The sequence below is a fragment of the Phytophthora sojae genome (assembly GCF_000149755.1).
Source record: "Phytophthora sojae unplaced genomic scaffold PHYSOscaffold_6, whole genome shotgun sequence".
NCBI classification, from domain to species: domain Eukaryota; phylum Oomycota; class Peronosporomycetes; order Peronosporales; family Peronosporaceae; genus Phytophthora; species Phytophthora sojae.
Genome location: NW_009258120.1, coordinates 3122345 through 3144871, shown reverse-complemented (window position 1 = coordinate 3144871; position 22527 = coordinate 3122345). Strand labels below are relative to the sequence as shown.

General features: G+C 52.1%; 9 protein-coding genes across 9 annotated transcripts; 5 read left to right on the top strand and 4 right to left on the bottom strand.

Moving 5' to 3' along the window:
• Window positions 1-1549: 1549 nt before the first annotated feature.
• Window positions 1550-2389, top strand: PHYSODRAFT_286703 (hypothetical protein; the record flags this gene model as incomplete). The annotated part of the gene is made up of 1 exon (XM_009533000.1): window positions 1550-2389. The coding sequence occupies one exon, from the start codon at window positions 1550-1552 to the stop codon at window positions 2387-2389; it is 840 nt and encodes a 279-aa protein (XP_009531295.1).
• Window positions 2390-3062: 673 nt separating this feature from the next.
• PHYSODRAFT_511016 (hypothetical protein) lies at window positions 3063-4106 on the bottom strand (the record flags this gene model as incomplete). The annotated part of the gene is made up of 1 exon (XM_009532999.1): window positions 3063-4106. One exon carries the CDS (start codon window positions 4104-4106, stop codon window positions 3063-3065), a length of 1044 nt encoding a protein of 347 aa, XP_009531294.1.
• Window positions 4107-4212: 106 nt separating this feature from the next.
• Window positions 4213-4449, bottom strand: PHYSODRAFT_391878 (hypothetical protein; the record flags this gene model as incomplete). The annotated part of the gene is made up of 1 exon (XM_009532998.1): window positions 4213-4449. A coding segment is annotated over one exon (237 nt), but the record flags the coding sequence as incomplete, so codon positions are not given.
• A 483-nt stretch (window positions 4450-4932) lies between these two features.
• Window positions 4933-5925, bottom strand: PHYSODRAFT_249437 (hypothetical protein; the record flags this gene model as incomplete). Its single annotated transcript, XM_009532997.1, has 1 exon — window positions 4933-5925. One exon carries the CDS (start codon window positions 5923-5925, stop codon window positions 4933-4935), a length of 993 nt encoding a protein of 330 aa, XP_009531292.1.
• A 95-nt stretch (window positions 5926-6020) lies between these two features.
• Window positions 6021-7766, top strand: PHYSODRAFT_511651 (hypothetical protein; the record flags this gene model as incomplete). Its single annotated transcript, XM_009532996.1, has 1 exon — window positions 6021-7766. One exon carries the CDS (start codon window positions 6021-6023, stop codon window positions 7764-7766), a length of 1746 nt encoding a protein of 581 aa, XP_009531291.1.
• A 98-nt stretch (window positions 7767-7864) lies between these two features.
• On the bottom strand, window positions 7865-9652 carry PHYSODRAFT_510589 (hypothetical protein; the record flags this gene model as incomplete). The annotated part of the gene is made up of 1 exon (XM_009532995.1): window positions 7865-9652. One exon carries the CDS (start codon window positions 9650-9652, stop codon window positions 7865-7867), a length of 1788 nt encoding a protein of 595 aa, XP_009531290.1.
• Window positions 9653-15887: 6235 nt separating this feature from the next.
• On the top strand, window positions 15888-16259 carry PHYSODRAFT_303248 (hypothetical protein; the record flags this gene model as incomplete). The annotated part of the gene is made up of 1 exon (XM_009532994.1): window positions 15888-16259. One exon carries the CDS (start codon window positions 15888-15890, stop codon window positions 16257-16259), a length of 372 nt encoding a protein of 123 aa, XP_009531289.1.
• Window positions 16260-20334: 4075 nt separating this feature from the next.
• PHYSODRAFT_443988 (hypothetical protein) lies at window positions 20335-20691 on the top strand (the record flags this gene model as incomplete). The annotated part of the gene is made up of 1 exon (XM_009532993.1): window positions 20335-20691. A coding segment is annotated over one exon (357 nt), but the record flags the coding sequence as incomplete, so codon positions are not given.
• Window positions 20692-20811: 120 nt separating this feature from the next.
• On the top strand, window positions 20812-22076 carry PHYSODRAFT_316842 (hypothetical protein; the record flags this gene model as incomplete). Its single annotated transcript, XM_009532992.1, has 3 exons — window positions 20812-21690; window positions 21712-21997; window positions 22036-22076. The coding sequence occupies 3 exons, from the start codon at window positions 20812-20814 to the stop codon at window positions 22074-22076; spliced, it is 1206 nt and encodes a 401-aa protein (XP_009531287.1).
• Between the last annotated feature and the right edge of the window lie 451 nt (window positions 22077-22527).

Here is a 22527-nt window from a genome sequence, read left to right as displayed (position 1 = left end):
GCAAGGAATGCTGGACGAAGCTCGACTTCTCAACGTTGTGGATGCTCAAGACAACGACGTTGGCAGTGTCCAAGGTGTGCTAGCAGGCGAGGTTGAAGTGATCGTGGGTGAAGGTATCAGCATTTAATATGATTGGCCAAATATATGCCGACTTTTTTCAAGTCAAATTCTGTAGAGATTATCCTGAGGAAATCTCGATATTTAGTAAGTGTTCAGATCTTTTTGCTGTTCACATCTTTCCGAAAGTGTCGGTATTTAAATCGATTTCGTTCGACCATGCTTCGGCGCGGCGCATCCCAGTGCATACATTGTATTAATACTGTATGCACTACATGTACCGTTGGAGATGCACTAAATGTAATCAAATCTTTCGTTATGCTCGTCATATGTAGCTACATAACGCAAACCTAGATGACGTAGCAGAAGGTTTGACGAACATACAGTGCAAACGTGAATGATGCAATGGAGCGCAATCCTCATCCGCACTTGTTTCAGTGGCAGTGGAGGCGAGGCTCTCACTTGCGCCACCTCCGAGCAAAAGACACGACCTGAATTATGCTTCTTCTTTAGTAAGTGTTCAGATCTTTTTGCTGTTCACATCTTTCCGAAAGTGTCGGTATTTAAATCGATTTCGTTCGACCATGCTTCGGCGCGGCGCATCCCAGTGCATACATTGTATTAATACTGTATGCACTACATGTACCGTTGGAGATGCACTAAATGTAATCAAATCTTTCGTTATGCTCGTCATATGTAGCTACATAACGCAAACCTAGATGACGTAGCAGAAGGTTTGACGAACATACAGTGCAAACGTGAATGATGCAATAGAGCGCAATCCTCATCCGCACTTGTTTCAGTGGCAGTGGAGGCGAGGCTCTCACTTGCGCCACCTCCGAGCAACAGACACGACCTGAATTATGCTTCTTCTTTAGTAAGTGTTCAGATCTTTTTGCTGTTCACATCTTTCCGAAAGTGTCGGTATTTAAATCGATTTCGTTCGACCATGCTTCGGCGCGGCGCATCCCAGTGCATACATTGTATTAATACTGTATGCACTACATGTACCGTTGGAGATGCACTAAATGTAATCAAATCTTTCGTTATGCTCGTCATATGTAGCTACATAACGCAAACCTAGATGACGTAGCAGAAGGTTTGACGAACATACAGTGCAAACGTGAATGATGCAATGGAGCGCAATCCTCATCCGCACTTGTTTCAGTGGCAGTGGAGGCGAGGCTCTCACTTGCGCCACCTCCGAGCAACAGACACGACCTGAATTATGCTTCTTCTTTAGTAAGTGTTCAGATCTTTTTGCTGTTCACATCTTTCCGAAAGTGTCGGTATTTAAATCGATTTCGTTCGACCATGCTTCGGCGCGGCGCATCCCAGTGCATACATTGTATTAATACTGTATGCACTACATGTACCGTTGGAGATGCACCAAAAGTAATCAAAGCTTTCGTTATGCTCGTCATATGTAGCTACATAACGCAAACCTAGATGACGTAGCAGAAGGTTTGACGAACATACAGTGCAAACGTGAATGATGCAATGGAGCGCAATCCTCATCCGCACTTGTTTCAGTGGCAGTGGAGGCGAGGCTCTCACTTGCGCCACCTCCGAGCAACAGACACGACCTGAATTATGTTTCTTCTTCAGCGTGCGTTCCTCCTGGCCATCGACCATCTCCGATGGTGCCTGTTTGGCACTCGTATCGGCCGAACAAGGCGCCACGGCCGGGCGCAATACCTTATCCCTGCGATCGATGATGGCTACTGAAGACATGGCAACCTCGACAAGATCACTACGATCTCAAGCTACGAACGTGGACGACGATGCTAACGTTTCGATTGAAAACAGAGGGATGAACCCTTCAGTCCTGACCAAGCTCGGCGAATTTGCTTCGACGTTGACGGCTGGCAATACGGCGAACAAGTTATGGCTGATGGCTGACGTGGACCCAAAGTCCGCGTTCAAGTTGCTGGGTCTTGACATGCCAGGGGTCCGCTTTATCGACAACCCGAAGATGTTACAGTGGCTCAAGTTCACAAAAGCGTATTTAGACATGAAAAAGTCGGGGTTTGGCGAGACAAGCGCACATGCTCTTCTGTATGAAAAAATTGGAGGACCCGACTTGTCACTACTTCTCCTAAGCCTGAAGGACGCTCCGGATGCGAACAGCTTGGTTCAAAAACTGACGAATTCTCAGTTTGGTATGTGGCATGACGCTCGAATCGAACCAGAACAGCTCGCACAAACGGTGTTCAAAATTCAAGACGTCAGGAAACTACCTAAAAACGACCCAAAACTTCAAGTTATCGATGACTACGCGAAGTATCACAGAAAGCACCGGAAGTTTCTGAACAGCATCATGATTATCTGAGCGGTTCGTTTGGAGGAGCGGTTTAACATTCGAGAGTCGGATTGGTACTACTTTGTAGCTGGTATTACTCGGAGTGTGGTGCGCAGACATATTTCTGAAAGTTAAAGTTGTCATGAAACCGTTTCAAAGCACTGCAGGACTACGTTTCAATTTATAACAGATACTCTCTGTTCGTTTTTGCGGAGTTGCGCTTGCAGGGGCTTCGCGAAAACGATCGAGTGCAGTTGGTGGTGGATAAAACTAAGAACAGCAACAAACCCTTTGTTTGGTGCATACACGCTCTGAGGAAGAGGCCTCGCAGAGTAATAATCCGCGATGCTAAGCGACACATCATATGCGCAAGTGGCTGGAGGCAGCAACTCATGACTCAGAAGGCTATGGGTGGCGTTTTTCAGGGAAGAGAGCGGGCGATATTCGGCGGTGAAGTTACATTGAAGGACTCGCTTTCTCCTGCGAAACGAGCTCGAGCGCATTAGCTTTCGACAAAACATTCGCGAAGGTACAACTTAGCAGTAGCATTAAGAGAAGAAATGGCCCGAAGTAGCGACAGTTAGCTATGCTTTATTTCAATAAGAATCTCATAACGAACATGAAGCCGCGGAAGATCTTTGAGGTCTGGGTAGATATCATTGGCTGCTTCGTTCGCAGATAGAGGTTACAACCAAAGGCTGGATTAAATGGCGACAACACGGTGGATCTTGTTGCTCTGAAGATTCACCTTCTCTTCGAGCTTGTCGGCCCCACTCGACGTAGAGCTGCGGCGGCTGAGTTGGGAGAGACCACGAAGTCTACCGGATGAACTTGAGTGGGCCGGGTTGGTGGAGAACGATGGGCCTGTGCGCTTGGAGGCCCACGATCCGACCGAAACCATTGCCCCAATTCCGCCGATACTGTCAGTAGCTCGAAAACTGGACGAGCTCGCCTTTTTCTCCAGTTCACCATCGATGCCGGTGAGTGCCAGTGAAGGAACGATCTGGAGCTGGTGGAGGTCCGCAGCACTGTTCTTGCTCGCGCCCAGTTCGTAGAAGGTGAAGAAGGAATCTGCCGATTTCAACGCACAACCCCCCACAGCGGGCTCTCGCTTCGCGTCCGTCGAGTCCGTACCAACTAAGAGCATTTTCGAGACGTTTGGCGAGAAGTTGTTGAGCCGCTTGTCGACACCACGGAGGTCCATGACGCATCGCACGCAAACTTTCGTCGGGCGAGTAGCACCCGAACCCTTAAATTTGCATTTGCGAGCATCGTCGTCGGTGTTCGCTGCAGGCACAGACCGAGTAACGTAGCAGGTCTTGCAGATGACGTCGCCGCACATTCGACAGTGCTGTCGGCGACGATGCAGCTTGTGGAACTTGCGGCTGCAAACGGTGCAACAAGAGCGACTTTCATCGGGGACCCAGTTCTTCTCGAGCGCGAGCGTCCGCTTTGTGATGTTTTGTGAGTCGATCACGAGCGAGATATCGCAGAGCGCGGCCATCCTGAGTCGATGCTGAGCGTTTGCCACCAGAGCCAACTCGTTGGCATCGGTGGCTCCCATGATGAAAATTTCCGACGTCGCCTCGGGCTCTTCTTGTGAAGGACTGATGAGCATTGTGCGCTTCATTCGCTCACGAGAAATGTTCATACACCCCGAAAGGTCCGGACACTCGGGTACATCCACCGACACCGACGCCACAAAGCCGACCTCTTTGCCGTTGCCGTCGACAGTGTAGCCCACCATCTCCACGAAGCAGGTATCACGCTTCCCCGAGATGAAGTTCTCGGCGAGCCACTTGATGCCAAAGTAGCTGTCCCTCGTCGCGCGAATTGTGCGCAGCACCGCACCGGAGTGTCGTAGCCAAAGGCGAAGTTGAACTGCATGGGTCGGCTCCTCGAAGCGTGAAGGTCTTGAGCTGGCCCAATGAGCCGACGAAGCGCCAGTCCGAGTCCAACTCGTTATCTTTTTCAGCTTGTGCCGAGCGGGCCAGTATAGCGTCCTGCACTTGCTGATTCATCATGGCCTCGAGCTTCTCGACTTGGTACGCCGATAGCGCTACCGGTACGAACGCCGCGGAACTCGACGACATTGAGGAAAGAGACTTATTTCGTGGTCGAAGGTTTGGAAATGAGCTGAGGCAACGCCCATGGTACGTGAGTCCGGAGTCCTGTGTTGCGCGAATTAATGTTGTGCCTTCTGCGACAGCAGCATGTCGCTCGGTAAGTTAGAGGCAAGCTGCGCTTCCTGCCGTAAAATTGCAAGTCACATGGCGCCAAGTGGTTTTATGTTGAAGTGAAAGCTTCACGTGTGCTCGCAAGCTAATGGTCCACGTTACCACACGACCCTCGACCACCACCCAAAACAAAAACTTGTGGTGCATATTGCAGTGCAACATTGTGTCTGTAGACGAATGGACCACTGGAAATGGACCGACCATTCAGGGGACATAGTCACCTGTGGCTAAGCACTACAGCATCAATTAAGCTAAAGCCACATGGACACCGCACCAATGTTACTAAAAACAAAAATATGTAAAGCTTTATTGAAGCGACCTCTGTCCTGCGTCTATCTACCGTCCCTGGGACTCCAACAGCTCGTACGTGGCCATGATGCTCTCGGGCGTGATCAATCGGAACTGCTCGTTGAGTTTCAGCAGCGCCTGCGAGACGCGCGCGATCTTGCGGCGGTCCTCCACGCTCATGGGCGTGGACGCGTGCAGCTGCCTCTTGGCCGTGAGCACCTCCACGCGGGTCTCCATGCTGCTGCTCGTGTCCTCTGCGTCGTCGCCTCCGAGCGCGGCCATGCTGCGCGACACCCATATGTACCCGTTGGTGCCCAGGATCACGTCGATCCCGAGACCCGGGAGCGTGACCATGTGCTGCTTCATGCGCTTGACCAGCGGGGCCGCCACGGCCACGAACTGGCCGTTCTCGAGCTTGCCGTAGCGCAGACTGCGCGTGTGCAGGCTCAGCGAGCCGTCGTAGCGGACCTCCTGGATCTCGGTCGAGATGAGGTCGTTCTCCACGAAGAAGGCCCGCATCTGCAGCTGGTCGGCGTACGTGCGCCGGCGCTGGGCCCCGCCGGGCAGCGTCACGGAGCTGAGCATGAGGCTGGCGTCCTGCTGGCCGTTCACGTCCACCTTCCAGCGCTTGTTGGCCACGTCGGTCACGCGGCCCACCACGATGTCACCCACCTCGCCGATGTAGCGGGACACGAGCGGCCGCACCGTGATGAGCTGGTTCACCTTCTCCACGACGCCGGCCACGCTGGCCACCAGCTCGTTGCGGCCGCTCAGGTACGTGCCGTGGCCGCGCAGGAACGCGCCCGTGTCGGTGCTGATCACCTGGCCGGGCGTCACCACCACGATCTGCGACTCGTCTGGCAGCTCCTGCGGCTCGTCCTCCTTCGGGCCCTCCAGGCCACGCACGCGCACCTCCATGACCATTCTGCTCCAGCAATTAATTGTGGCTTTTGGCTGAGACTTTTGCGGAGCTAGTACCGTGGACCCTCGCATTATGCATACAAAGAGGTATAACAGTTTGAGAGGATAACGGTACTTCATTTTGAAGTGCTGCACACAGTCGTGGCTACAACCGCGCAACGCCTGACGCGTCCACCCTTGCCATTAGCTCTCTTGCTGCGCGTAAGGTGTCGACAATGGCGCTGTTCCCGCCCGAGTTCCTGGCCGGCATGCTGCTGGCCTTTGTGCAGCTGCGCCTGCGCTCGCACTTCAGCCTGGCGTCGTGGCTGGTGAATGGCCTGACCTTCTTCCTGCCGCCCGAGGACGAGCTCATCGCGACGCTCAACGGCCAGCCGGCCGCGGCCAAGGGCTCCAAGGCGGCCAAGGCGCAGGCCGGTCAGCCGCTTAGCGCGGCCGAGAAGATGGACAAGTTCTACGTGCGTGTAGCCAAGACGGAGCCCGGCGTCTTCAGCCAGACGCTCTTCTTCGAGCTCTACGAGATGCTCGTGGTGCTCGTGTCCTCAGCCTCGCTGGGCTGCTGCTTCGGCAGCCTCGTGGCCTACACGGCGCCGTGGTTCGGCCCGGCCGGCGACAACGCGGCCGACGACAAGGTGGACGTGGCCACGTACGGCCTCATGTCGGCCATGCTCGTGGCGCTCTGGTTCCCGCTGCAGCTCAACTTCGCCCAGGGCTGGTCGGGCTACGAGGCCCGGCTGGGTCTGTCCGTGGGCTTCATCGGCGTCATCGTTTCCGGTTTCTTCATCCTTTCGCCCAAGGGAATGCTGGACTTTGACCTGGAGCTGGCGGCGCAACTCGCCGGCGAACGTGTGGCCATGGTGCTTCGGGCCGTGGGCTTCACGGACGCGGACTTCGTGAACGTTGCGCCGCTGGCCGAAATGGCCAGGGTCACGCTGTTCGTCACGTTCGCGGTGTTTGCTGGTATCTTCACGTGCACGACGTTCCTGCCGTCGTTCCGCTTTGCGCGCATGTACTCGGAGCTGATCAAGGACAAGCAGACGTCGGTTGTGATGAAGGTGCTGCTGCACCTGAACATGTTCTTCCCGGTCCTGATTTGCGCGCTGTGGGTGCCGCGCCTTTCGAGCAACGTGCTGGTGCCTGCCGAGCTGGTTAAGTGTTCTCCGCGCGCGCTGACGCGTGACTGCCTGCAGAGCGAGGTACTGGGTCTCACTAGCGAATCCTCGTCGGATGTCTGGAAATGGTACAGCCTCACGGAGTCTCAGTTCCACACGCTTCGTATCTACGTAGTGTTTGTGGCTTGCCTGGTTCGTCTTGTGTGCTTCCGTACGCACCTGCAGCACTTCCTGCTAGAGCCTCGTGAGGTGATGGCGTCTCTTGTGGGTCGCCCGGGCTTCGTGGACGGCGCGCTGCTGCAGAGCAAGGTCCGCCTCCAGTTCAACTACGTGCCGATCATCGCGCTGCAGTACCTTGCGCCGGTGTGCGCATTACTCGCTGCTGCTCAGCTGTTGATGAAGCAAACGGCCACGCCTCTGGGTATCTTCAAGGGCGTCTCATGGGTGCTGCAGCGCGTGGCGCCGAACGTCTCGATTCCTGCCACCCTGACTTCCGAAGGATTGAACGCGGTCTCTTTGAACGTGCTGCCTGACCCGACGGCCCCGCCCAACCTCGGCGGCTTTAGACTGGGCGACGACCTGACCAAGGAGAACGTGACGCCGTTCCTGCGCGGCATGGGCCAGTTCCCGATTCTGACGGCGGAGTTTTACGAGTCGGCGCTGGGCTTCTTCATCTGGTTCCTCAGCTTCACCTTGTTCGCTGTGAGTCTGGCGGGTCTCCTCTACTGGCGCAATGTGGCGGCTCACGGCAGCGCCGAGGTCGAGCAAACCGCCGCTGTGCGACAGAACAAGCAGACCCCCAAGACGCTCAAGAACCAACTCAAGAGCCTCAAGCTCAAGAAGAACAAGTAGATAGAAAATGCAACTGGCTTAGATTGCCAAACACACTCACTGAAAATACAGCAAACCCCTCTTGTTCACGCTTAGGGTCTAGAGCTGTAGCTATTTATCTAGTGCTTCTTCATGTTCTGGAGGTACTCCTTCCAGCCGCTGGTGGCCATCTTCTCGATCTTGTCGTCCACCTCGCGCTTCTGGGTGTCCAGGAAAGTCGCCATAGCCTCGATGAGCGACGAGTCTCCGGCGCCGAGGATGCGAACGGCCAACAGACCGGCGTTGGTGGAGTTGCCAATAGCAACAGTGGCGACAGGCACACCCCGCGGCATCTGCACGATGCTGAGCAGCGAGTCCTCACCATTGAGCGTCGAGGTCTTGACGGGGACGCCCACAACAGGGAGGGGCGTCAGAGCAGCGATCATGCCAGGAAGGTGGGCAGCGCCACCGGCGCCAGCGATGATCACCTTGAGTCCACGCTTGGCAGCACTCTGAGCGTACTCGTACATACGCGCCGGCGTGCGGTGGGCCGACACAATAGTCAACTCGTAGGGCACACCGAACTTCTCAAGCATGTCGGCGGCAGCGGCCATCGTCGGGAGGTCCGAGTCCGAGCCCATAACAATGCCGACAAGCGGCTGTCGCTCCAGCTTCAGCAGGCCCGAGTTCTTGGCAGCCTCCGGCGACAGAGCGGTGGCGCGCTTGGTCAGCTCCTCAAGGTTGGGCGCCGTGATGGTCACGTGGCCAAGCTTACGACCCGGACGCACACCAGCCTTGCCGTAGAAGTGAGCAGCGGCGCCGGGGATGCTCAAACTGTTGCGCAGCAGCGAGAAGCTGACGTCCTCAGACGACGAGGCGTCGCCGAGCACATTCACCATCAGCGCTGCGGGCACACGCAGCGCACAGCTGCCGAGCGGCAGGCCGGCAATAGCACGGAGGTGCTGCTCGAACTGGCTGGTCTCGCAGGCCTCGATCGTGTAGTGGCCCGAGTTGTGCGGGCGCGGGGCGATCTCGTTGAGCAGCACTTCACCGGTCGCAGTCAGGAACAGCTCCACGCCGTAGATGCCGCGGCCCTCGAGCTGCGCCACCGCAGCCTGAGCCATCTCACCGGCGCGCTTGGCCACATCCTCCGGGATCTGGGCGGGGGCCAGCACGGTGTCACAAATGCTGTCGCGCTGGGTGGTCTCCACCACGGGGTAGGCCCGGACGTCACCGTCGGCGCCCTTGACCACCATCACGGCCAGCTCCTTGACGAAGGGCACCCACTTCTCGGCGTATAGCTTGGCCTCCTCCTCGGCCAGCTGCTTCTCGTCCACGGCCGCGCCCTCCTGGACCAGCAGCTTGGCCCCAAGCTTCTCGAAGGCCTCCACCAGGTCCTTCTCGCTCTTGACCACGGCGTTGCCCCGGCCGTCGTACGCGAAGCGGCGCGACTTGAGCATGTACGGGTAGCCGAAGCTCTCGCCCACCTGGCGGGCGGCCTGCAGCGACGTGACGATCTCGAACGGGGCCACGTCCACGCCGGCCACCTGCGTGAAGAACTGCTTCTGCTGGTACTTGTCCTGGATGAGCGCGATGGTGGCCGGGGCCGGGTGCACGCCCTGCAGGCCGGCCTCCTTGTTGTCCTGCAACTGCTGCAGGAAGGCCGCGTTCACGTGCTCGATCTCCACCGTCAGCACGTCGCACTGCTCGGCCAGCTTGGCGATGTCCTCCTCCTTGGTGAAGCTGCCGGCCACGGCCTTGAGGCCCATCTGGCCAGCGGGCGACTCGGCACCCAGCGGGTCCAGCACCAGCACCTGCAGGCCGAGGCGATGCGCCGCGTCGGCCATCATGCGGCCCAGCTGGCCGCCGCCCAGCACGCCCACCACGGGCGGCGCGGCTCCGCTAGCGTTCGTCGTCAGCACCGGCATGTTACAGGCAGGGAGTGGCAGGCACGGCGCGGCGTGTTTGGCGGGGGGCCACTTTCGAGGTGGCCCGCTAGGTTCGAGGCGGCCTCCTCGACGCCTAGTCTAGGTTTTTTCATGACTTTCCGTCATTTCAAGCCCAAAACGTGACGGAAAGTCGTGAAAATCCTAGTTTAAGAAGCTGCAAAGCCGCCTAAACTAGGTGACTGGTTTTGCCGTGTTCGACGTGCCGTACAATTAAGTACGATACGTACTTAAGCGATATCTGGCGGACTTTTGCCAAATGCTGGCACTATTGCAATAATCTAGTCAAATTATGATTACCTTCGACAAATGCTGGCACTCGCTGACAAAATTATCAGAAACACCTTGGAAAAAACTGACAGTTTATGACAGCGTCGCTGCGCTGTCGTTATGGGGCGACATTTCCGGTTCATTCACGTTCAACACGCTGCACTATCTAGCTCATGGACAAGTTGCTACGAAACGGAAAGCGCGTCGCTGGCCCGCCTGCTCCCGTTCAAGCAGGAAGGTCGGTCGGCCCAAGACGAACGCCCCTCGAACTTGCCGCTACTGTCCGCCGACAAATGGCAACATGCGTCCCAGCACGCGGCCAGTGACATCGGGCACTGGTTGGAACGCACCACTGATGAGAGTTCTTCGGAGCTCGTGGCCGTCACACTTTAGGGGTGCCGGGATCGCCACTAAGGCGCCTGCTACAATGAGACGATCGTCGACAAGGTCGTAGGATGTCATTAGCCAAAGAGGTGAACAGACAACAATGTACCTCAATGCGAAACGAAACGAACTTGCCGCTACTGCAAGAGCTACGCAACCATTTATTTGGCTCACGAGAACCGCTGCGATAAACGGTCGGTCGCGGCTCGTGCTGAGGCACGTAAAATCGATCGCCGCCTAGCCAGCAAAGCGTACTTCATCCGCAAAAAGGATAGGATCTCGCTCAGCGAGTGGCGCGAACGTATGCCACTAAGTCATCTGCAAACTGCGCGCCGTGCTGCCTGGTTTGAAGCCAACCGCTAACTGGGTTAAGGATGATCTACTGAGAAGATTAAGTTCTTCTTATACACGCACGTGAGCCGGACTTACTAGTTCTCGTTATTAGCTTTCGGCTGCTTTCTCTACGGCTTCTCTACTGCTCGTCTATCGTCCTCTGTCCCTCTTGGTCTTGTTATCCTCTATCCTGGTGTCCATTGCATCACGAACTTGTAGCCATGTACTATCGCTTTAAGGTAATATTTAAAACATTATTGTTGATAAAATTATTAACTTGACGGTATTGCGGTATTTACTAATCGTTTTTGGATAGAATATGATCGTTTCTGGCACATTATTATCAAAACCTGACCATATATCATCGATTTTGGATGGATAATCATCGCTTCCTGATAAAATATTGTACTTCATCAAGAAAATTTACCAGAGCGAAATTTTGAAGTGAACCAAGTTTTATTAAGGGAACTCGAGCAGTCATTAAACTAATGCCTGCCAGACTGAGCTTCGGTTCATATTGAATATATAATGTGTTTATTTTTTGGGGTTATTCGGTGTATATGTCCAAATTTGACGCCTGCAACTTGATTTTATAGAATTGCTATACTGATTTCAATGCCGTTTAGGTCTCCTCACTTCAAAGTCGACTCTCAACAAACAGTCTGCACCCACGACCATTAATCAATAGCGATAATTTTGTTTTACTCAACGACGGTTTATAGTTGCTGCTGCTGTGGCGTCCGACATGTACATACAGATATCGTATCTTAGAAATGACAGCCACATGCCTAAACTAACTTAGCCGATACGACGGCGACCTACCTATTGCTCGCTTGCTGCCCCGATTCGGTCGATTCCTCACAAATTGCATTGACTGACAGATCACCCCTCTTTTATTATTGCTGCTGCCTGGTTAGCTTGTCGCCGAAAGCATGCTTTGAGCTGTAATAATGAATCGGAGTTTGCGCTGCTGTGCTGTAATACAATTGCTGTACAACTGTCAATACAATTGCTGTACAACTGTCATTGCTGTTCTCTGGATTTTATCCAGAGTCCATGGGTGGATGCCACTGAGGTGCCATTATTCTTGCATCAAATACCTGACCAATATGATATTTAGTGCTGCTCACATATGCAGTCGAGATTCCAGTTATATTAAATAACCTGCTCCCTAATCAATTTATGCTGCTAAGTTGACCCATCCGGTTAAGATTAAGACAAATTACCTATTACATTTGATACTCCCTAATCAATTATATATACCTGCGACATCTAATTTATCTACCGCTCAAGCAACGTCCATCCGATTTTTTTCGCTCGGTCAACATGCTGACGGGATCCCGCCTTGAAGTGTTCCAGTGGTGATGATTTCGGCATCGCTTTACACTATAACAACGACGATGTCGATCCCACCGTGTGCTGTACACGCAATAATAAGAGCTCATTCCTACAATTACGTCGCAACGTCTGCTTTGATGAGCGAGTTCATTGACCCCCAGAGTTGTTGTGGTTAATGGAAGCCGTAATCGAGTTTTCGTATCGAGCTGCCGTAGCGGCTGGCGCCACATCCTTTTTTGGCGAGAACCCGTAGGGTATCAACACTCGTTCATGGCTGAAGAGATCGGGGGGGGGGGCTAAAGGAGCTGCGAATGCATGCATATCCAGGAACACAAATTGAAATACGCCCACTTCCCAAAAAGCTATCATGAACTAGCCAGGAATGCCATACTTTCGCTCTATATCTAATTTTCCTCGTGAAATTGATGCGGCGACAGTACATGTACATCAGGCAGCCGAAAAAAATTGGGGGCGCCAAAAATAGCCAACTAGAGAATTGGGCTGGATGTGCGCCTGAAAACGGTATGCAAGTCCGTTGAAGCAAACCAAAATCGCTCGGCTACAAACCTACCAATTAAGACATTAGTTCTCTAGACAAACTGTACCAACCTACAGGATTATCCGAAAAACGTGGGGGCCAAGACGCAAGCAGCCTAAAGGTTAGCCGCGCCACTCGGAGTGGGACAGCCCCTGCAGCTTGTCAGCATAAAGGCCGCATCGATCATGGCGTAGATTCTAGCGCGATCTCCTGTGCTTCAATCGTAAGAAGTGACCGTGTATTCCTAACAAATTCATTATCCGTGTAATCCTAAGGAAAGTTGTATGAAAACGTAGAGAAAATGATGAGTGAAGCGATCTCTTCGTATCAGCGCAACATACATGGTCCGCGCAATTAGATAGCACCACTGCATCACGAAAACCATCTGCATACAAACTAGAAAAGCGGGGTTCTAGGTGCCTCCTATTAGTAAAATTCTTCCTTGGCCGGCTGGGCTGTCCAAACTGAAGCTCTACTCCTGAACCTGGCATCTGTCCAAGTAAGTGTAGCGAGCGTTTAAGGTCTGATGACCGCGCGGAGTGCGTAGCATAGTGGTAGTTTAAATCAGTATAACTCATGACTACAAATCTACTACTAAGTACTTGCATAGCTTTTTACAAAAGCTACCAAGCTGGAGTAATTCCTCCTTATATGCCCAAGAGCAACGTAAAATCCAGAGCTGTTCCGGCAGAGCACGGCTTTGTTGTGCTCTTTAACCGATAATGCAACATAAAACCTTATGTTGCATTATCTCAAACACCCGCAGGGGCGCAAACGACAGTTCTTACAAACTGCGGATTGTAGCGTGACGGCAAATCTCAATCAATTTTTCAATGTAAATTGACGCAACGCTGCAATCAGCATGTTTGCATAAGAACCAAAATAAAGGCAACCCCTTGATAAACACAAGGAGCAGCGTGGCTCTGATTGGGGGCTAGGTCCTGCTGCGAGCCAAGGGCATTTGCAAGTGCATCTTGTGTTGGCACAGCGCGAACTCCAAGGTGACAGGCAATCACATTCTACCGATTACGATATGATTCTCAGATGTGTCAAGAAGGCTTTCGGCAAACTAATTGATCGGTGCGTAGTCCCAGCTTCTATAGCGCGGCGCGAAGTATCTAAAGCTCTGGAGCAATTTCACGCTGATGGATTCGACTCGCTTGTATGCATTATGCTGGACCAAGCCTTGCAAGGAGGATTCTGGCGATAGCAGCTCCGCAGTTCTTCTGGCGGTGTAAAGAGGACGAAAAGCGCCGGTTTGTTGCCATTGCTGGTGAAGAGCGCCATATTGTGCTATACCGATTTCAAGGAAGAAAACTCTCGTGTCACCTATCAGGAATGTGCCCAGGGTGGCGGCACAGATGCTCTTTCAAAAGCTAACGAGCCTCAAGGTGCGTACATGCTGTGTTTAAAGCCGCGAAGGGGTGAGAAGACCGCTCTATCCAAGTAGCATCGGCGTATCAGTTCATAAGTTAAATTTGTTTTTGGTGGTTAATGTGCTTAATCATTCGAGTTGTAGGGTAACATGTAGATTGATGGCTACAGCTCTTTCCCAGTGCCTGCGATTGATGCCTGCATCCTATCAGTTGAGAATTGGCGCAGTAATGAAGTCGAGTCGATGCATCCACGCTGCTGCTCAGTTCGTGTGTCAGCATTGGTACCCAGCGAAAGGAGGCTGCCTTGTGCAATTTGTACTTGTAGATTTCATCGACGCGTTTTTGGGTCCACTTTCCCCACAGAAAGCTTTTACCGGCGCGTGTCGAGCAGGAACACTGGAGTCCACACTAGAGTATTTACTGTCTTGCGCTACACCCATTTGGAAGGAGGCCCTGTATGCTACTGCTCAAGGTGGACACCTTCATGTTCTGCGCTGGATGGGGGATCGTCCGGACCGGCGCGGTCCATGGAGGTCGGATTTTGATAATTTACTGGGAGTTGCTGCATCTCATGGGCATTTAAAGCTGGTCAAGTGGTTATTCGAGCGAGGTCTCGACCTAAACACTACGCGGAAGCTAAGCAAGTCAACGCGAGGGTACTATGCCAAGGCTTGGTCGTGTCGACATGATCTGTGTGAAGGTTTACAACTCGCAGCTGGAAACGGTCACTTAGCTGTCGTACAGTGGCTCCACAGCGTGAGACGGGAGGTATTTGCTGGTGGACCTATGGAGTCGATAATGGACTATGCTGTTGCTGGGGGGCATCTCGCGGTGGCACAATGGCTGTTTGAGAATGGCGATATTTGTTCAACGAATGCTGCGAACATTGCCGCAGAGGAGGGACACTTGGAAATCTTGCAATGATTACACAAGAAGCGTATCTGCTATTGTACGTCTCGTGCGGTCGATAACGCAGCTGAGAAGGGACATCTTCCTGTGCTCAAGTGGCTGCAAAATACGGTTGTTGGGGGGTGCAGATCAGCTAAATTGTATCTTCCGATTCAGAATGGCCACTTCGAAGTAGCCCAGTGGCTGTATGCCAACGTTCCGAGCGACGTTCATCGAGAAATGGGGGATTCATCAGCAATCGCAGCCAGATACGGATATTTGGAGATCCTAAAGTGGCTGCACCAGGAATACCCACACATTTTCTCTGGGCATGAGATGAACGTGGCCGCTACAAATGGCCACCTTAATGTTATCAAGTGGCTACACGACAACCGAAGCGAAGCGTGTACATGCCTCGCTCCCTGGCGTGCCGCACGCATCGGCCACTTGGAAATGGTGCAATGGCTGCATGAGCATTATCCTGACCGATTTCGGTCGGATGTGATGAATGCAGCGGCGGAAAAAGGTCATCTCGATGTCGTTCAATGGCTCCATGAAAATCGATCCGAAGGGTGCACGGGCCAAGCGATGGAAATGGCCGCTTATAGAGGACACCTTAATGTGGTGCTCTGGCTGCTCACGCACCGCACTGAGGGATTTCCCTCCTCGGCAATTGAAATACGTCGAAATTTTGAGGTTCTGGATTTATTTCGACATCAATTTTCTACTACAAGCTTGACGAAGGACCCATTCGAGGGTAGCGAACTGAGGGAGCTGTACTACGTTCACCTGCGTTTGTTCGGGGTTGTCTCCGGTGTTTGGCTGAAGTCGCAGTTGAACAAGGTCACATACCCATTTTGGAATGGCTAAACCAATTCGAGATAAAGCTCCTGACAACAGCTCCTATTCGCCGAGCTGTAAGTAGAGGCGACCTCAATGTGGTAAAATGGCTGCACCAGAACTATGGCACGCTGTTTGAGCAGGACTTATTACAGCTAGCAGTCCAAAATGGGCAACTCGCTGGCTTCGGGAGCACGGATACGAGTTAAGCGGGCCACAATTGGTCCTACAGGCGTCGGAAAACGGCAATATGAGCTTACTGCGGTGGCTCCTCGATAATGGAGCCACTATTGATCTGTCTACTGCGACAAAAGTAACTATGAATCCTGACTACATGGAGGTCATGTGGTGGGATTCTGAGTCAGTTCGTGTGCAACTGGTACTGGAGGCGATCCGCAACGAGAGTCATAGTTTGGTGTGGTGGCTGCTGATGCGCACCAGGTTTGAAGAAAAACTCTCGCAGAGTGCAATCTCCGGCGCTGTTGACGAAGCGCACGCGAGCATGAAGGCGTGGGTGTTGGAACATATCGAAGACGATGTCTGCCGATGGTGTTTTCCTAGGAAGAGAGTTGCCACGACGAGCGATGACAATGCTTTAGCAAAACGGGCGCGCGAAAAATGATCTAGCTAGCCGTAATAAATCATGCGTATATTGCAGTGTTTGTAGTGGAAATTGAAGTTACTCGCTACTGCTAGTACTTTAACTCAATGTTCTGGTCGTCATTATCACTACCAATGACCACTAGAGCCTCCGCTGAGCATCTCTACCCGGGCGGAGTACATTGTGAGGGAATAATTATAAACACAGCTCCTCAGCTCGAAACACTGATTAATTTGGGCGCTCCAGTCAAAACCAGTGATGAACCGGTAACATGTTTCAGGTCAATTTTTTCGCTTGACCAAGTGTTCTCGACTTCTCAAGAAATATGGAGGCTGGTCCAGTACTTTGCATAAAAAAGTGTATTATTGGTTTTGCTTTATAATCGATTGTACGTCGTGGTAGTGCATTCTTGGGCACTTTGCGTGCAATAGCTGGCAGGCCGTAGTGAATAGCAGGCCGATAATCACTACGCCATCCGGGAATTGCACTATCGATTTCAACGTGTTACTTCAGCACTACTTCTGAACCCCTATCACTTCCCCTTTGGGGATGATTTTTTTTGCAATTTTGCAAATATTTGGTGCAATTCCTTGGGTTTTGCACTACCGTTGGAGATGCTCTAAGCGAGCTCACCTCGCTGAGCGAGGCTCGCTCACCATCCCACGACACACAAATGATTTTCAAATCACTGGACTTTTCTATATCCAGTCTTTTAGCTTGGCCCTCCTCCGAATTATTAATATCGTCCTCTAAATAAGAGGAGACAGCCCGATTAAGAAGCCCGATTAGCCCCTCTAACCCCGTATTATGTATCCTACAGAATAAGCATTGTCACAGGACATAATATCCAGCAAACTTGTCCTCTCTTTCGAACTTTGCATATGGATGTTTGTATAGCCGGTATTGTGCACATCTTCCTGTTAGATTAGCGATGGGAAGATAAACGGGGTTTATTCCGCGGTAAAAGACGGACGAGTATAAACCACCAACAGGATTGAAAATTCGGGTGGAAGCCTAAAACCGCCGCGTGTCAGCCACTCGTACTTTCCTTAATTCCGAAACTGCGCTGTTCAAGACTTCGTAATGCAAGCTTTGTTGGGGCCCGTCGAGCGCGCCCAAGTGGCCAAGGACCATGGCCGAAGACGATCATGATGAGCGCCATTGTGATCTACAGGTAAGCGAGAGCGTGTACTTTGCTCTGTAATATTGTACTAGTGGTATATTGAATCTACGTTGCGATGTTGATTACCAGACCTGGTGATCCGACCCAGACGACGCTATGAGCTCTCGCGTGTGGCCCGATTGGCAGATCGATTGCGGAGTCAGCGCACAACCTCATCGGTTCCTACGAAGCCGGCTACAGCCGGGTCTACCGCTATATTGTAGCTGATGCAGTGGCTACTCAAGAGGCTACAGAAGAAGCGCCCCTCATGGTGTGGCTACACCGGAGACTACATAAGAAGCGGTAGATGCTACGACAGATGCTACAGAAGATGCTCTCCGCGTGATGAGGTTACACCGGAGATTACAGAAGAAGGGACAGAGGCTACCGATGAAAGCGGCAGGAATGGAGCGGCAGTGCCGGAGGCTACAGAGCAAAGCGGAGGCTGCCAAAATGGCGAAGATGACCCACGGCTGGCGCGAACATTGAAGAGCGTGCACATGTAAAGGAAGAAGTAGACGTTGGCATGAATATCATATATTGTCCTGTTTCGTACAAGAGGAACCGTGTGTAGTGCGTGTCATTACGGGCTATTGAGCATGCAAGCTCCCTGGTGTTGTTAGAGAGACAATCGTAACAAGCTTGTTAGGTGGGTTAAAGAAATCTAATGATGCGTTAATGTCAAGCACAAGGAAGAATTCGCCCAGTTCCTCCTCACTACGTCAGTTAGGAACAGGGCGATTTCTTCCTCTGCGTTTATCGCGACGTGCCGAAGATGGGTGGCTGGAGCCGAAGTATGCTGCCTTAGCAGCCTTGCAAGGTATTACCATGTAGCAGGTTTTGAGCGTGCTCTACGCTCGCCACGACCAATAGAAGCTCGCCATTTCGGCATATGGTGGATACATTGAGCATGTTTTGTTCACTTTCGTAGCTGTTCTGTGCACAATGTACCCAGCGCTTGACCGCATATGCGAAAGGGCCTCCAACAGCAAATCTTTGACAGGTTTTGAAGTATACTTTAATCAAGTCTAATGCTTATTCTGTAGGATACAGAATAAGGTCTGGGGCTAGAAGGGTTAGGCGGACAAATGACAGAAAGGCACAATATATATGTGCAATCCACACGATCCAGGGGCATCTCCTGCGCCAGAATCGGACTTTTGCCAAATGCTGGCACTATTGCAATAATCTAGTCAAATTATGATTACCTTCGACAAATGCTGGCACTGGCTGACAAAATTATCAGAAACACCTAATAAAAGTCTATCATTTGCAACGGATGCATCAGGTCTGAGCAGGTATTATTAGACGCATGCACTCTTAGCGCTCGCACTCGCTTCACTTACAAAGTAGACATTGTGGCGCAAAATAAACGAAGATGTCGAGAGAGGACCCCGCGGAAAAGCTGGTATTGCCGCAGGAATCACGTTTGGGTTACAATTACACTGTTGTGGTCTGCGAGATTATGCCTCCCTCTGGTGTCTGAGTTAGTCTTGGCGCCATCTTGAAGCTGTGCAGTATGTACCATGAATAACAGTAACGCTAGTGTGAGTTCATGCAATGAAATCAAAATTTGCGGTTATGACGGCTGACTACGCCCCTGCTGCAGCGCCGCATACGGGGACTCCCGCAGTAGCAGTCCAATAGTGTGAGTTCACGTAGATCCGCCACGGCAGATTGAGCAGCGTAAGCCATCCAGCAAATGGACGCATGAACCAGGGAAGCTAAGGAAATGAGTTGTAAATTTGCAGCATGGACGGCCAGTTTAGGCTTAGTATCCACTTTCAAGCTGCGGCATCCAGTTACACCAAGATATACCTACGCCCGTCGCAACATCAAAACAGCCCTCGACGACATTTACATCTCAGCCGAGCATGAATCTGCTGTCGCACGTAGTGGAATCTGGCTCCACAGTATTACTTCGAGTGATCATGTGGGGACTCCTTTTGTTATTCTGCGATGTGAGCGCGGTGCCCAAATTGCAGCTCCGATTCAAAACATCACCCCGATCAATGTCGTTAACACAAGAACCAAGACACCTTAGGATTTCACCATGAATACCAGTCGGTTGCTGTGTGAAGGAAAGCTTCAACTGATTGAGGACATCGACCCAGAAAGAAGTTCTATAGAAGAGATTCAAACTTGGCTCGAAAACGCAATCGAGAACCTACATCAATGCCTTTACAAGAGCGCTAAAGATCTATGGGGAGTGACCAACCAGTCTCGTAGGAAACTCGCACGAGGCGTGTGCATCAAACGCAGCAATCGCTGTACTGCACAGCTACGTCAGCTCGATCGACTTGTCCAGTTGCCTGGCGTACAGGTTCACGAGTTAGACCAGCCATGGAACGGAATATTGTGGCCGAAGTGGGTTTAGCATCCAGACCGACTAGTACGTGGATGTGCTCATGAGAAAGGAGCAAGAGAACTAATTGCGTTAATATCGCACAAGCCGCAAACCACTACTACTGAGGAGTGGATGGCATGGGTACACACCATTCACAAACGCTGGAAAGCCATTATGAGATCACGTAGGAATTGGCGGGATACCCAGAGGCGAGAACGTATTCGGCGTCAGCGTCAATATTGGTTTGCAGAGGGAGGCCTCAAGCGATTTCTCAGCAGTACTCTTGGTAAGAACGCGCCACCAGTGACGATACGAAGCGCTGTTATCCAAGATGATGGAGGTGCTAGGTACAATGAACAACGCGAGGAGGTGCAGGCGGAATTGATTAAACTACTGGACAATTGGATACCTCCCGGTAAAAAACTGATCCACCACCTTATCTTACTACACTTTCAGCTGAGGACGCTAGTACTTTACCAGAGTTTGCGCGTGAGTGGATCCTTCCCGATATCGAGCGCGGAGGTCGATTCGCAAATTATTGGCGTGAAGCAGGGAATTCCTGGGAGGAATATGTGTATACACCTGAGATGCAGACAGACATCGATCGCCAATTGAAAAAGCACGTCGCACCCGGATATGGCGGAATCTCTCAAGAAATGTGGATAGCGGCTCCGGAAACAATTCGAGCAAGAGAGCGCAAGATTATTGATTTAATCCTCAAGTCTGGAAGAGCACCAGCGATTCTCCGACGGAAGCAGATGGTATTTCTACCCAAAGCAGCACATGTAGACCCAACATTGGATAATGCAAAAGGCCTACCGCCGCGGCGACCTATTACAGTTCAATCCGCGCTCGCCCGCCGGCTTTTCTTGGTTCTTAAACGATATGTGGAGCCCGGAATCCTAATCAGTCGAATGCAGCACGGTTTTCAGACTGACCGGACCGTTATCGATGCTGCGTTGCTAGTCACACTTCTGACTGAGCGCTCCAAGGCACTCCGAGAGCAGTTAATTATGGTATCCAAGGATTGCCTCAAGTGCTTTGATCGCATCCCCAAGTGGTGCATGGATCTGATTTACAGAGGAATTGGTGTACCAAATACACCGAGGGAGCTTATGATTGATCTTCTAGGCGCCGGAGAAATAGATGTTCGTACGGCATTTGGTTGGATTTCCACTGGTGCGCGAGAATTTGGTATTGGGCAAGGGTCTATCTTGTCGATCCTCCATATAGCCTGCTACATGGATTGTCTACAGAATCAACTCGAGAAGTGCCCCGATCCGGTTCACATCACCCATCACCATGAGGGGAGCGGCATCGATATTAGCAGCACATTGTTCGTTGACGATCAGCTAGACGTAACAACCTCGCATCGAGGTATTCAGGCACGCAGTGCAGTGACGAATGTTTTCACGGGTAAGATGGGTACGGGAGGCGTGTTCGGTGCAGCCAAGTCCTTTATGATGTACTTAGCCCCCATGAATACGCACTACGATGCGGTGGAGCTCAATGATGGCTACAGCGTACCCCGACCAGTCCCAGTAGTTGCGCCGGACGAAGGCTTTAAACACCTAGGTATTTACCAAGGTGGAGGAAACCTGTGGGAAGCCACTATTTCGCCGGTATGGGTACGATTGACGGACGAAGCAGCGCGACTACAGCGCTTGCAGATATCGCTGGAACAGTTTCGCTATATTGTTAACAGTGTGTGGATTCCACGACTGCGGTATCGGATGGTACTCGGAGGAGCAATATCTGTAGCAGGTATGGTTGATACGTTTATTCGGCATGTTGCTCGAAGCGTACTTCGGCTTCCGTTTTCAACCCCCCGATACGTCTACTATGACAAACTGAATGGGATCGGGCTTGCGAACTGTGAACGTGAGGCGAATGTGCATCGGCTACAGGAAGCCCTGCGAATCTTGAATACTCCGAGCCTGCCTGTGTACCACGTACTGGTATAGAGACTGGAGGCCTATCAGAGCAATGCAGGCCTCACGGAAAATCAATTGAGCGTTCCTATCTCCCCGCCGGCTCATATTCGAACGTGGGAGGCACAAATTATACGGTTCGCATCCAAACTCAAGCCGCCACTTCGCTGTGCAGTTCGATGGACTCCACCACCAGCCACAATGTCTGCACGTGCCAATGATCGACCTCTGCTCACTATTACCCCACCGTCTCTCAGCAAAATCCTCATAGCCGTTAACTGGAATTCAAACTACAAACTACGCTACGTCGGAGACATCTGTGCCGAGCTCGGAACGCGCCTGCTTACAAGACGCCAGCTGGAGGAGAAAGGTCATTGGAGTCGTGCGAAGCAGCTTAAAGTCAACCAGCTCTACGGAAACTGGAAATCGCAGTTAGTGGAGGGCGAGAGCTATAACCTGCTAGAGCCAGTGGGTTGTGAACCAGCCCCTGCCGGTATCAGTCCGTACCAAATGAGAATCGGTGTGGGGGACTGGGTAGTAGCAGTGAACATTCAGATGTCAGGGGGGGAAGCGCGGATTTTGCACCACGAGCTAGGTTACAGGGACATTGGTGACTTGAAAAAGAATATGCTCGGAACGCTAATGCCAATTCGGTGGTGGTATGAACGTCCAAGAGGAAGTGATATCTGGTATCAGCGCACTCATCGCAGACTGGTTGATGAATACGAAGCTGTTTGTGTTCCAGTGACGCCGACGTACTTGCCACGTAGCGCACGGGGAAGTGACAGGATAGTACTATGGACTACGACTGAAGTTGCAGGTGTTCGTGGTGTCAACGACCGTGACATC